This window comes from Miscanthus floridulus, chromosome 5, assembly GCF_019320115.1.
Source record: "Miscanthus floridulus cultivar M001 chromosome 5, ASM1932011v1, whole genome shotgun sequence".
Classification (NCBI taxonomy): Eukaryota; Viridiplantae; Streptophyta; class Magnoliopsida; order Poales; family Poaceae; genus Miscanthus; species Miscanthus floridulus.
Genome location: NC_089584.1, coordinates 41,426,350 through 41,437,700, shown reverse-complemented (window position 1 = coordinate 41,437,700; position 11,351 = coordinate 41,426,350). Strand labels below are relative to the sequence as shown.

At 41.2% G+C, this 11,351-nt stretch overlaps 1 protein-coding gene and 1 pseudogene across 2 annotated transcripts; one reads left to right on the top strand and one right to left on the bottom strand.

Moving 5' to 3' along the window:
- Positions 1-1,585: 1,585 nt before the first annotated feature.
- On the top strand, positions 1,586-4,817 carry LOC136449874 (nuclear envelope-associated protein 2-like; annotated as a pseudogene).
- Positions 4,818-5,008: 191 nt separating this feature from the next.
- On the bottom strand, positions 5,009-10,229 carry LOC136449873 (pto-interacting protein 1-like). 2 transcript variants are annotated; one of them, XM_066450094.1, is made up of 9 exons: positions 10,063-10,228; positions 7,368-7,471; positions 6,983-7,230; positions 6,779-6,905; positions 6,404-6,677; positions 6,194-6,326; positions 5,953-6,039; positions 5,393-5,507; positions 5,009-5,227 (listed from the first exon to the last, which is right to left on the bottom strand). In XM_066450094.1, exons 2-9 carry the CDS (start codon positions 7,450-7,452, stop codon positions 5,223-5,225), a joined length of 1,074 nt encoding a protein of 357 aa, XP_066306191.1. In that variant the 5' UTR covers positions 7,453-7,471; positions 10,063-10,228; the 3' UTR covers positions 5,009-5,222. The 2 variants fall into 2 exon arrangements, with proteins under 2 accessions (XP_066306191.1, XP_066306190.1); XM_066450093.1 differs by lacking the exon at positions 5,009-5,227 and having other exon boundaries at positions 5,280-5,507; positions 10,063-10,229.
- Positions 10,230-11,351: the final 1,122 nt, after the last annotated feature.

The following is an 11,351-nucleotide window of genomic DNA, read 5'->3' as shown; positions in this document are numbered from 1 at the left end:
TAGAAACACTTCTAGACAAAGGGGGTGAAATAGGCTAAGTGTAGAGCTTAATTATTACAAGAAATTTAGAATTAGCCCAATTCACCCCCTCTTTGATATCTTGATCCTTTCAGCTTCCTTGGCCTGCAAGGAGCCCCCGCTTGCGGGCGGATGAGTAGGCCCTAGAGCCCTTTGCCCCTGGAGTTGGTGAAGTCCTTGTCCTCCTGTTGTGTCACGCCGGTTGCGTGACCCTGCCGAGGAAGTGGCTGACAGGGTCTTGCGCCTGTTAAACGGGCAGACGACACGGCATCTCTATACCTGCCAAAGTGTTGGATGCCCGGTGGGTTCCTGAACCGAGCTCTGCCTGGGTGCTGGCCCGGGTATGTGCTCGGTGGATAAGGATGGCAACGGATCGGGTTTGGTGCGGATATCCGCGGGTTTCGGGTTCTGCGGGTTCGGGTTTGGGGATGGTTTTTCACCCACGGTTTTCGGGTTCGGGGCCCCGAAACAAATCGGGTTCGGTTTCGGGTTTGGTTTCCCACCCGTGGATATCCAATGGATATCCGAAATAAATCATTTGGAATTAAAACTCATGTTTTATAATATACTAATAATAATTTATTTACTTAGATTATTAAATTTATTTAAAGTTGACTCATGAAAATATTTATTATTTGTTGCCTCTTGTTTATACATGTGAATATGTGTATATATATCCGCGGGTTTCGGGTATCCATTTGGGTTTTGGGTATCCGTTCGGGTTTCGGGTATCCGCGGGTTTGGTTTTGGTGATGGATTTCCACCCGAATCGGTTTTCGGGGCGGATTCGGGTTTCGATTTCGGGTTTCGGTTTTGGGTGCACGGAGACTCCACCCGATCCGAACCCGAACCGTTGCCATCCTTGTCGGTGGAGGCCAGGCTCGGGATGCCTGTCTAAGTATCTAACATAAATACAATGCTCAAGATTGGATTTGAACTAGCCAGTCTAGCTTGTGCCATTCGTATTCATAAGATTTCGTTGATTTTACTATGATTGATGCCTCCTCCGTGATTATAATGTTGAGAATGGAAATACGAAATAGATTCTTTTATTATGCTTGTTTTTCTAGATCGTACCACGAGTACATATTTTATTAAGAGGAAGTAGAGTTGTTAAAGTACAAAGCTAGCAGAAATCAAGGATTACCGCACCCAACACAAGGTCCCTAGAGCACACGCAACAAAAGAAGCAACCGACGTAAAGAGACACGCTCCTGCAGCGCCCTCTTTAACAGAGCTACGACGTGCGCGGCCAAAGAGGCCAGGCACCGACCACACAACATAGATGATCTAACCAAGAGAAAAAAAAACTACACTAGGCGATTTTATTTCCTTGCCAACTCTATGCCCTCAAATTCATCTTATGGCCATAAAAAGGCAACAGAAAGCCAAAGGCAAGCTAACATGCTGATAACTGAATGCCTCAGTTATTTATCCAGTATATGTTACTGGATCAAATGATCAATATACTGGTTGTTTTCGCTCCCTCACCACCGCCACAGGATTGTCTGAAATGGCTAATGAAAGCAACATATCTGTCATTTAGTAGCAATTGTTTGGCTCCACACAAGTTCGTGGCCTTGATCCAAAGAAAGCGAAAGATCTCAGTTCAGAAGCTTTAGCATAACTCCAGCACGATGCATGCAGCAAACACAATAAAATCTTCCCTTTTGTTAGCGTATTATCAAACTAGGTTACTAAAAGAAGTCCAAAACTAGACTGCAGTGGCCACTGGCTGGAAGAGGGAAACTAAGAGGAGTTCCTTGCAGGCCCAACATGCAGCGAGTGGAGATTCATCCATTTGATCAAAGCAGAGCTCAATTCTCTGCTATCTTTATATTAGTCATGCCACCATGATGCTGTGAAACTTGTTACTTCCGAGAGCAGTCTTTATGTTTGTTTTTCTTCCTGTTGGGTTTGCAAAAGTGCAGCCATTTCTTTGAGTGATGCCAGTTTCAGAGAGTACAGCAATTCCTTCATCGTTGTCATATTCACTTGAGTTGGATCCACTGCTGAGGTATCTTTTTGAGAAGAAACTGAGCCTGAAGAGGAATGTGACTGCAATGGCTACCGAGCTCAAGGATGCCAGGAACAGGCTTGCTTCACAGGAACTGTTTCTGGCTCAGGAATTAGAAGCCAGAAAGGTATGTTTCATTCTGTGTAATTGGTCAGATTTTGGTGCTCTGTGTCACAATGGATTGGAAATTGTTGAAAGGTCGCTGAGCTAAAGGCGAAAATTTTGGAGGATGAGGTGAGCAAATTGCAGAAATGCCTTGAGGACAAAGATGAGCAGCTGCGTGCATCGCTATGTAGCACTGAGCAGGTGTTCTCCCCTTGCTCTCTCCACTTCCTTCTGCAATTACTCCTCCCAGGCTCCCAGTCACAAATAAATAATGTTTTGGTTTGGATGCAGATACAGTTATAGACTTAATAGCGTGTTTGGTTTGAGGAATTACTCCATCTTAGATGAGGTGGTGCATCATGGGTTCATTTCTTAAATTTGGTGAAATGACTTCATTCCTCATGCTAGTATACTGATTAGCTTATGAGGAATAAGATGATGATACACCGACCTATTCCATTCTACAAACCAAACAAAAAAAAGGTAAGAAATGAGTAGATGATAGACTAATTCATTCCTCAGACCAAACACCCGTATCTAAAATTTGGCCATCAACAGCATTTCACATATTGTGATTGAAATTTGTCAGAAATAGTAGTTTCATTATATTATAATTTCGCTCTACCTTTTAAATTATATTTGAGATTGGAGGGGACAGGGGAGTATTCTGCAAGACTTTCCCTTAAGATCGTGTTTCGGTTCTGTAGCTATGCCTTGCTCTTACCTTTTGCTCATTGCTAGTGATGAACTAACTTTGCTGTTTCATTTTTTATGTTGAAATGGTACTGAAATTAGCTGTCTAGTGTCTACGATATCAAAATTGTGTTACTGTGTTATGCTTCTACACATCTTTATGAACATATGCTTGTTATTTCATTTGCTTCTCCAGCAGTTACACTTTAAGTAATCATTTTGTCATGTAGTTTTTACTTTTTAGCGCTTAGTAGATTAGCTTCAGATTAAATGACCATCTGCTATTCAGTGATCCTGTAACGTTTGCGTTTATATATATGACTTAATAGTTAATAATGGTGATGTACTGATGTCTTCATGTCAATACCCAGTATGAATCTATTTATGTTCCTAGTCATTTCTTCTCAGTTGCTATTCAAATCAGCGGACAACTCCCATGATGAATAATTCTTCTCATCTACAGTTTCGCAGTGAGTTGGATGGTCTCAGATCACAACTTTCAGTGATCCAAGCTACTGCAGAGTCCACTGCTGTGCCAGCCAAGACAACGCTGTTGCACTGCTCGTGTTTGTTAGGAAAGCTGAATGATAAGAACAGCTCAATCAACTTGACAAGTGCCTCGAGAGCAGGGATCCCTCACTAAGACAATTCAAAGATCGTTACTCTTTGAGAACCGAGTCTAACATCACGGATGCCTTTGCCAAAGCTGGATTTGATAACGTGAACGAGATTCTGAAGATCCATTCTAATGTTCCATCAAAGAACAGCAAGAACATTGACCAGGATATGATTTTTGAGGATGATGGTGTGGCCAAGCTGAGACAGGGTATAAGGGTGCTATCTGCTCACTGGGAAAACAGAAGCAAGGAACTGGAATCACAGGTAGACCTTGAGTCATGAATGGTGCTTCAAAATGCCTCGGAGGACATCTAAAATCTGTTGACAAATAGTTGCACAAGCATCGGAGGACAGCCCAGGAGATGAAGAGGAGGGTAATGAGACTTGAACTCGGCATCCAAGAACCACGGTCTCGGTTACCGAAACTTCAGAGGGTAATTTTTTTTGTTTTTTCATATCAAAATAATGTTTTTTCCCGAAAACATCTAGTCAACAAAGGACGCAAGTGTTCTTGAAACATTTCCACCTTTCACTGAAAACCCAATAGTGTATACTGCCAAGGTTCGAGTCAAACGGACAAGCTATGCACGGCCTGCAGGCTGCAGCAATGTTCACCGTTGAAACCTTCAAACATACATGTGCCATTTCTACAAGCCGTCAAATTTAGCACGTTCACTATCGCAGTGCAAGGTTAGCACTGTCATACTGTATTATAGAAGGGACAGAGCACTTACTCTTAATAAAGAAGTAAGAAATCAGACGGCCGTGGAGCAGCCCAGTTGTAGTGGCTCAGGCGACAAGCACAATCTCTGGGAGAGCTCAGCCTTCAAGCTCATAGCATCCATGTCAATGTTGATCCTATTTACACTTGCAAAGCGATGAACTCTCACGGTCTCGTTTTTGCTTACAGAAAATCCAGACGTACATGTTTGAATCAGTAGGTAGCTCATTGTTCGGAAGAAAGATATGCCATTAGCTATGTAATTAATCACCAAATTTTGCTTCACGATCCAAACCAAATTTGTTGGCATCACGCCTATATCGATGTGACTGTACTATGTTCAAGCCACACTATAGCCTTTGCCATTTGAGATGGGAAAATGTGTGTTGTAAAATTATGGTGATACTCGTCACAGGATGGCAATTTAAAATAGGCATTAATGTCTGCAAGCCAATTTTTACCGAGTCAAAATATCACCAAAGTTAAGATTCGGAATGCGATTGGTTTGGTACTGAATTTTTAGCAATGCCTTCCAAAATATTGGCAAGGCACCATCTCTCACTTGTTGGTAGCGAACCAAGTGCCGACCTTGATTTGATTGCTCTATATCAAAATATTAGCTTGCCCTAATATTGTAGTGCGCACATTTTAGCTTACTCCAAAATATTGGCCTTCAACCAAGCAGTCTCTAATACCCTCGTCTTACAAAAAGCCAGACCATGTATTAACCTTAAACTGTAACGAATCATTTTGAATCGGAGGCTACAACGAGGAATTTTACTGAGATCCTCAAATTGGATGCTGCTTGACCTCATGGATCTAACCGACACCAGATGGAATGCAACCGAACAATAGGTTACAGTTTATAGTCTATGGCACTCAGGATACAGAGACTAGTAGGTAACAACCAGAAACTGCGAGAGGTTATCTCCTGATGAACATCCAGGGTCAAGTGTATTAAGCCAAACACCATATTTATCTTAATTCAATGCTACATGATTTGTCTGATTCTGATACTCTGGCCAGGTAAAAGCAACGGCAGTCATTCATTCATCCTGCAACCAGAAGAATCAAATAAGGTACTTCTAGGGCAAAAATCTAATCACAAGCACTAATCTATATACAGCCAGCTTCCCAGCTATTCCTCCACAAATGAACCTTGACACACTGTATTCTGTGTCATAAATGGTGAATTGAAGATTGTGATCCAGTGTGCTCACCAGGGTTGTTGGATGCACGTGCATTCAGCAGGGGCTGGAGCGCCTTCACCACGATGCTCATGTTTGGTCGAAAGTCAGCTTCATATTGCACACAGAGTGCGGCAACAGCTGCAAACTATTTGAACAACAAAAGGAACAGGAAAATGTGATAAATAAGGGTTTCAAAACCATTAAGATACTCCCTCAATTCCAAATTGTAAGTCATTCCGGCATTTCTAGGTACATAATATTTGCTATGCATCTCAATATACACTATGTCTAGATATATAGCTTTTACTATGTATCTAAAAAAGCAGAACGACTTACAATTTGGAATGGTGGGAGTATTGAACATTTAACATCAACTGACGACAGACAACAGTAAATGAAAACATAAGCTGAAACGGTATAAGTTACTGATAATGTGATATCAGGTTTGCATAATGTAAGTATAACAATGTTACTATTTATGATTTTATATGAAGCATGTAATCTCCTTTTGTTAGCCTCTGAGGAAGGAACACATCACTAAGAGAAAACCTAAAGGTTGCAACAACTAGAGCCTAAATAACTTATCACACCTTTGCAACAGATTTAGGAGGATATTCTCCTCCAAGTCTTGAATCAACGCATTGCCTAACTTTATCTTCACTAAGCCGTGGAGTTGCCTGCAGGCATTAAAATAGGCATTACTTTGATTCGTCAAGCAGCACAAAGCATAAATATGAGTATTTTAAAAAAGAAGGCAATATATTGCACAAATACAAGATAACCTCTAACTGTAGAACTATAAAACATATAATAGCTAATATAAATGTTTACCCATGTCACAAGGCTTTGCTGTCCTCTTGGTAATGTATGATCCACAGGCTTTCTTCCAGTCAGGAGCTCCAGAAGAACAACTCCAAAACTGTACACGTCACTCTTAGAGCTAAGTTGTCCAGTCATTGCATACCTACACCAAAGTTTTCAACATTTAAGCAAAAAAATGGATACAGGTGTCAGTGAAACTGAAAAGAAAACTGCACATACTCAGGTGCATGATAGCCAAATGTTCCAAGAACCCTGGTCGAATGAAGTCGAGCTGCCATATCAGGAGCTTGGTTTGACAAATCAAAATCAGCTATTTTAGATACATCATCATCAAATAGAAGAACATTGCTGGACTTGATGTCCCTGTGTATGATATGAGGCTGCGCTTTCTCATGAAGATACTCGAGGCCTTTTGCTGCTCCAACAGCAATCTTCACTCGTTGTATCCAGGACAAGACTGGACCAGGCTGAGCTCCTTTCACACCTTTGCGTCCTGTGGAGTTCAAATTCAAACTCATCAGCTATCCGGAAAGAAGCTAAAGAGAATAATATATTTCAAAGAACACTAGATTTTAGAAGTAAAAAGAGTAATACCATGAAGCATATCGTGAAGAGAACCCATAGTAGCAAATTCATAAGCAAGGATGCGGGTGTTCCCATCAACACAGTAACCAAGCAACTCTACGACATTGTCATGCTTAAGCCTTGACACCATGGAGACCTGCAAGTGTAGAGATATATTTTATAAGAAGAAAGACTAGCAAAGATGCACAATTCATTGATAAAATCAATGCACACCTGTGCCAAAAACTCTTGCTCTGGCTGCTTGCTTGAATCTAACTTTTTGATCGCAGCACTCCTACCATTTTCTAGTACACCAAAATATACTCTGCCAAAAGACCCCTCACCAATCAAAGCTTCATCGCCAAAAGCCTTTGTGACCTCCCTAATTTCTTCTACAGGAATAGTGGGGACAGCGATTGGCTGCACTTTCACAGGTTGAGCACCCCTGGGAGTTGGATCAGCAGTGCGATAAGCATCATCCCCTGAAGGTTGATAATAATTCAGGTAAATTTTACAGTCAGCTACCGCGATGATAGTTTGGTTATGAGGCTGATAATATGAATATGGATAATAGTTTTAGGAAATGCTAAGCTACATATATAATTTAGAGGAGCATTACTTGCTGGGTAGCCACCAGGGTATGGACCTCCATTATCAGGTGTTCTTTGAGTATCTTCGCCTCCACAGCATGCCAAGCATGACATGTTCAAACTTAGTCAAGACCTAAGAAATGAAGCACCTTTCTCTTATAAGCATTAAGCAGAAAAACTAAAAATGCCAAAAAAAAAGGCTCCAAAATTGCAAGTAACTGAATAGGGGAAAATAGCGTGTCAAACAAGCAAAGCACTGCCTACTAACAGGATTTGTTCAAATTACAAATGATTGTTTCCCTATGGTAGACATGGTAAACGGGTACCTGACAGACATACTCAACTTCCTAAACATGACCATCACTCAAAAATTTGAATACCAAAATAAGATTGCAACAAAATGCAATAAGTAATGTATTCCTCTTGAATAAGTAACATCAACAAAGAATTTCCAAATAACACGACAACAAAGTTTCATGGACCTGTAGCTGATAAATGTTTAACAGTTTAGTATGAACAATCAAGAATCTGTAAAATCTGATTCCACTTTATCTAAAATTACTTCCATTCTAGATATCTGGAAGCACTAGCAACAAAAGGGAGAAGACCTAAGAAATCATTTTAATGGCAAGCAGGCACCAGAACCAAAAATAAACTACCAAAGACCACTTGCATTAAAATACAGAGAAGAACTGGAAAACGACTCTCTGCATTTTAAATAAAAGTAAGGACAAAATCAAAGATTCCAGGACTAGACATGGAGTTAAGTAGTTAACCTTACACGAAGTCCAAGATGTCATTATTTTTATGCGTAATAAATTCTTGATCATTTGTCATGTGGGGCCACTCCTACTCTCTTGCGGTGATCGCGCACTATGGCGGTTATCTGCTGTGCGTCCCTGGCGTGTTTCCTCCCGGAGTAGGAGTGGCCCCACATGACATCATTGAAGAATTTTGCAATGCCTTAAGTGCAAACATCCCATAAGGGCAGACCCAGTGCCGGAGGCTCCCACATGAGTGGGGTCTGGGGAAGGGAAAAACCGAGGCAAGCCTTCCCCCCGCAAAATCTGCAGAGAGGCTGCTTCGAACCCACGACCTGGTGACTCAGTGAGATAGCTCTCACCACTGCACCAGGCCTGTCCCATAGTTAGAATTAAATATATCTACCACGTAACATTAATCCAATACCTTATGTTCTGAGTACTGAAGCTGAATGCAAAATAAGGCACTAGATGACGCTCATCACCTCTTGCCATCGCCATCGCATGATCCAAAGCATAAATGCAGCTATGGAATACTCCCTCCATAATCTTTTATACGGCGCACGGAGGCGTCTTACAGATACCAAGGAACTCTAGGAGACGGAGGTGGCAGGTAAATGATGTGCCGTACGCTACTCGCATGGCCACATTGTTGCCGCAGATTAGTTCCGCATGTATCCATGCATGCATGCAGTACATCAGCAGAAACAATTCACATCCGGGACCCGGGTTGCATGCAAAGGAACGCTTTGATTTTAGATCGCCGAGTAATTGCCAAAGATTTTGGTTGGACACTGATTAGACTCCACGGTACCTATTCAACGACTTATAAAACGTCAAAAACATGAGATCTATCGGTGCCTACAAAAGATTACGGAGGGAGTAATTTACTAAATCGGACATCTAGAACCCACTATTTAAGGATACACAAAAATAACAATATACCTATTACAAAGTTACATAGAAAACATTAATTAAACAAGCAAGAGCCGCTATAAGCCATACCAAGCATTCAGTATTAGTTAGCTAATTTGCTACCATGTTTTTTCTCAGGATTTTCTTTAAAACAAAAAAATCCTCATACTAATTATAAGCAAAAAGGTTTCCGCACCAAAATGTAGGTTCAGTGCTGACAGGCCTGTGGCCTGGTGGAGCCAGTGGGGGTTTGAATCCCCATCCCGCACCCCTGGCCTCCTATGAAGGCTGCGCAATGGGGAAGCATCATTCTTAAAAAAACTATATAAAATTGCTCTCTCATGGCCTCATCCTCCATTGGACCTAGTAGAAATTCTGTATTGGTCACTCGTGAAATCTAATTCTATTTACTAGCGCGATAGGACAATGATGACCTTTGGGTTTGTTTCAGATTGCAGTATATGACAGAACAAACAGAAGGAAACAAAAACAAAGAACTGATTGATTAACAAAAAATACTTATATACCTACTTCGAACAAAGAATAGATATAAAAATTGTGGGCAAGGACAACTAAAATAAGCTTCACTTTCGAAGTATCCTTACTATCAAAGAACTAGCTCCGATAGAAAAAAAAAATGAATCGGAAATAGGGACTAAGAATTAAGGTAGACCTTACTTCTTTGGACTTGAAGAAGAGGTACCTACCAGTAATCGCATCCCAGATCACAAGCAAATTGAAACAGAACTTTTGACTCAGGTCGAGACCTTTGGAAATAAGAACTAAATCATACACAAACTTTCCCCCAAGCCCGTACAGTACTCACATCCGTCGCAATCGACGCAGCCACGCAGGCTCTCCCTCCCCACTTGCTGCCGCCGTGGGGAAACCATGGCGCACCAAAGGACGCAACGGCGGTTGCGACGGACCGCAGCCCGCTGGGGCTTCATGCGGACGGGAGGCGTTCCCCGGAGCCCGAAACGACTTCGAGGTACTTTATGAAAGTACTGGAAGAGGGGAACGGGAGTACAGCAAAAAAAAATCTCACCTTTTGTCTTCCCGGAAGGCGTTGGAAGGGGGCGGTGGCGCAGGGTAGCCACGGCGGCCGGCGCGGGGCAAGAAAATTCGCCGCAGAAGCGAGAGTAGGAGAGAAGGAAAAGCTGGTGTACTGGTTCGGAGTCTTCGGTGTTTCCTTGCGGTGGGCATAACATAGCTTCACCGTTTCACACCGTTCACTGTTTCACATCGTGCGCCCATCCACTTGCTCTCGGGCTTGCGCCAGGGCTCCGGGGTGGAGTTTTTGGAATTCAGCCACTGCAACAAGTGGCCTTCGCTGAATACCATTCTACGATGAGAATTTTATAACGGGGATTCGCTGAATCACCATTATAAAATATGATCAACCCGTCAAAATACCATTTGATGAGTTTGGGACTCATAAACGAATTTTCTTCCTCATTTGCCGCTACCCTTTCCTTCTTTGCTTTCACGGGCTGCTCCTCACACGGATGGAACAGAGGGAGATCGAGCGGGCGCCCTGCTTCTTCTCCAATTTCTTCTGCTGCATCTCCACTAATCTTGGCTTCGCATCGAGCCTGGAGAAATTATACAATGTTAAAAACCTATTGGGCAAAGTCACTGTGTTGGAACAGCTCAATAAACAAGGAGAAAAACTATTTTTAGCGTCTAACTCCTGTTAATTTTTTTTTTGACTATATAACTCTAAAGTTTTTTGACACAATATATAACTCTAAAGTTATCACTGTTTGATCACTGAACTATGAATACTGAAACGTTTTAGCCATCTAACTAATTTTAGAGATGATTTGTGTTTTCTAAAAAAAATGGTTTATTTTCTAAAAATCCATAACTAATGCATTTATAAATTAGAAAAATATAAAACTTGTGCCATTTTTTCTAAAGGTATATTTGCAGTTAATGGTATTTTATTTGGTTCTCTTCCTAGAGTTCATTTATCATATTCATGTTCATTACTTATTTATAAATTATAAATTTCTACTGTATTAGATCATCTATTAACCAAGAGAATCCATAGCATACTACGCGTAAACATAATTAATATCTAGAAGACATCATAAAGGGACTAAACTGACAGGTGCCATGCTCCAACACATATAAATCATATTTTGCCATTACAACTACTATGCATCATTATCCCTTCCAAAATAATTTGCTCAATTTAACTCTAACATATCTGGTACTAATATAATGTAGCACAAAATGATGGATTCCTTTGGATAATCTCTAGGTTTAATGTAGCACAAAATGATGAGTTAAACAAATAATTGTCAGAGCAATAAAACACTATCAACAACT

Excerpts from the sequence above, each read along its gene's own strand:
- LOC136449873 (XM_066450093.1), bottom strand. The coding sequence starts at position 7,452 with ATGTCATGCTTGGCATGCTGTGGAGGCGAAGATACTCAAAGAACACCT. Across the intron at positions 7,231-7,367 it reads CCCTGGTGGCTACCCAGCAA|GGGATGATGCTTATCGCACT; the intron begins GTAATGCTCCTC and ends ATCAACCTTCAG. Across the intron at positions 6,327-6,403 it reads TTTGGCTATCATGCACCTGA|GTATGCAATGACTGGACAAC; the intron begins GTATGTGCAGTT and ends ACTTTGGTGTAG.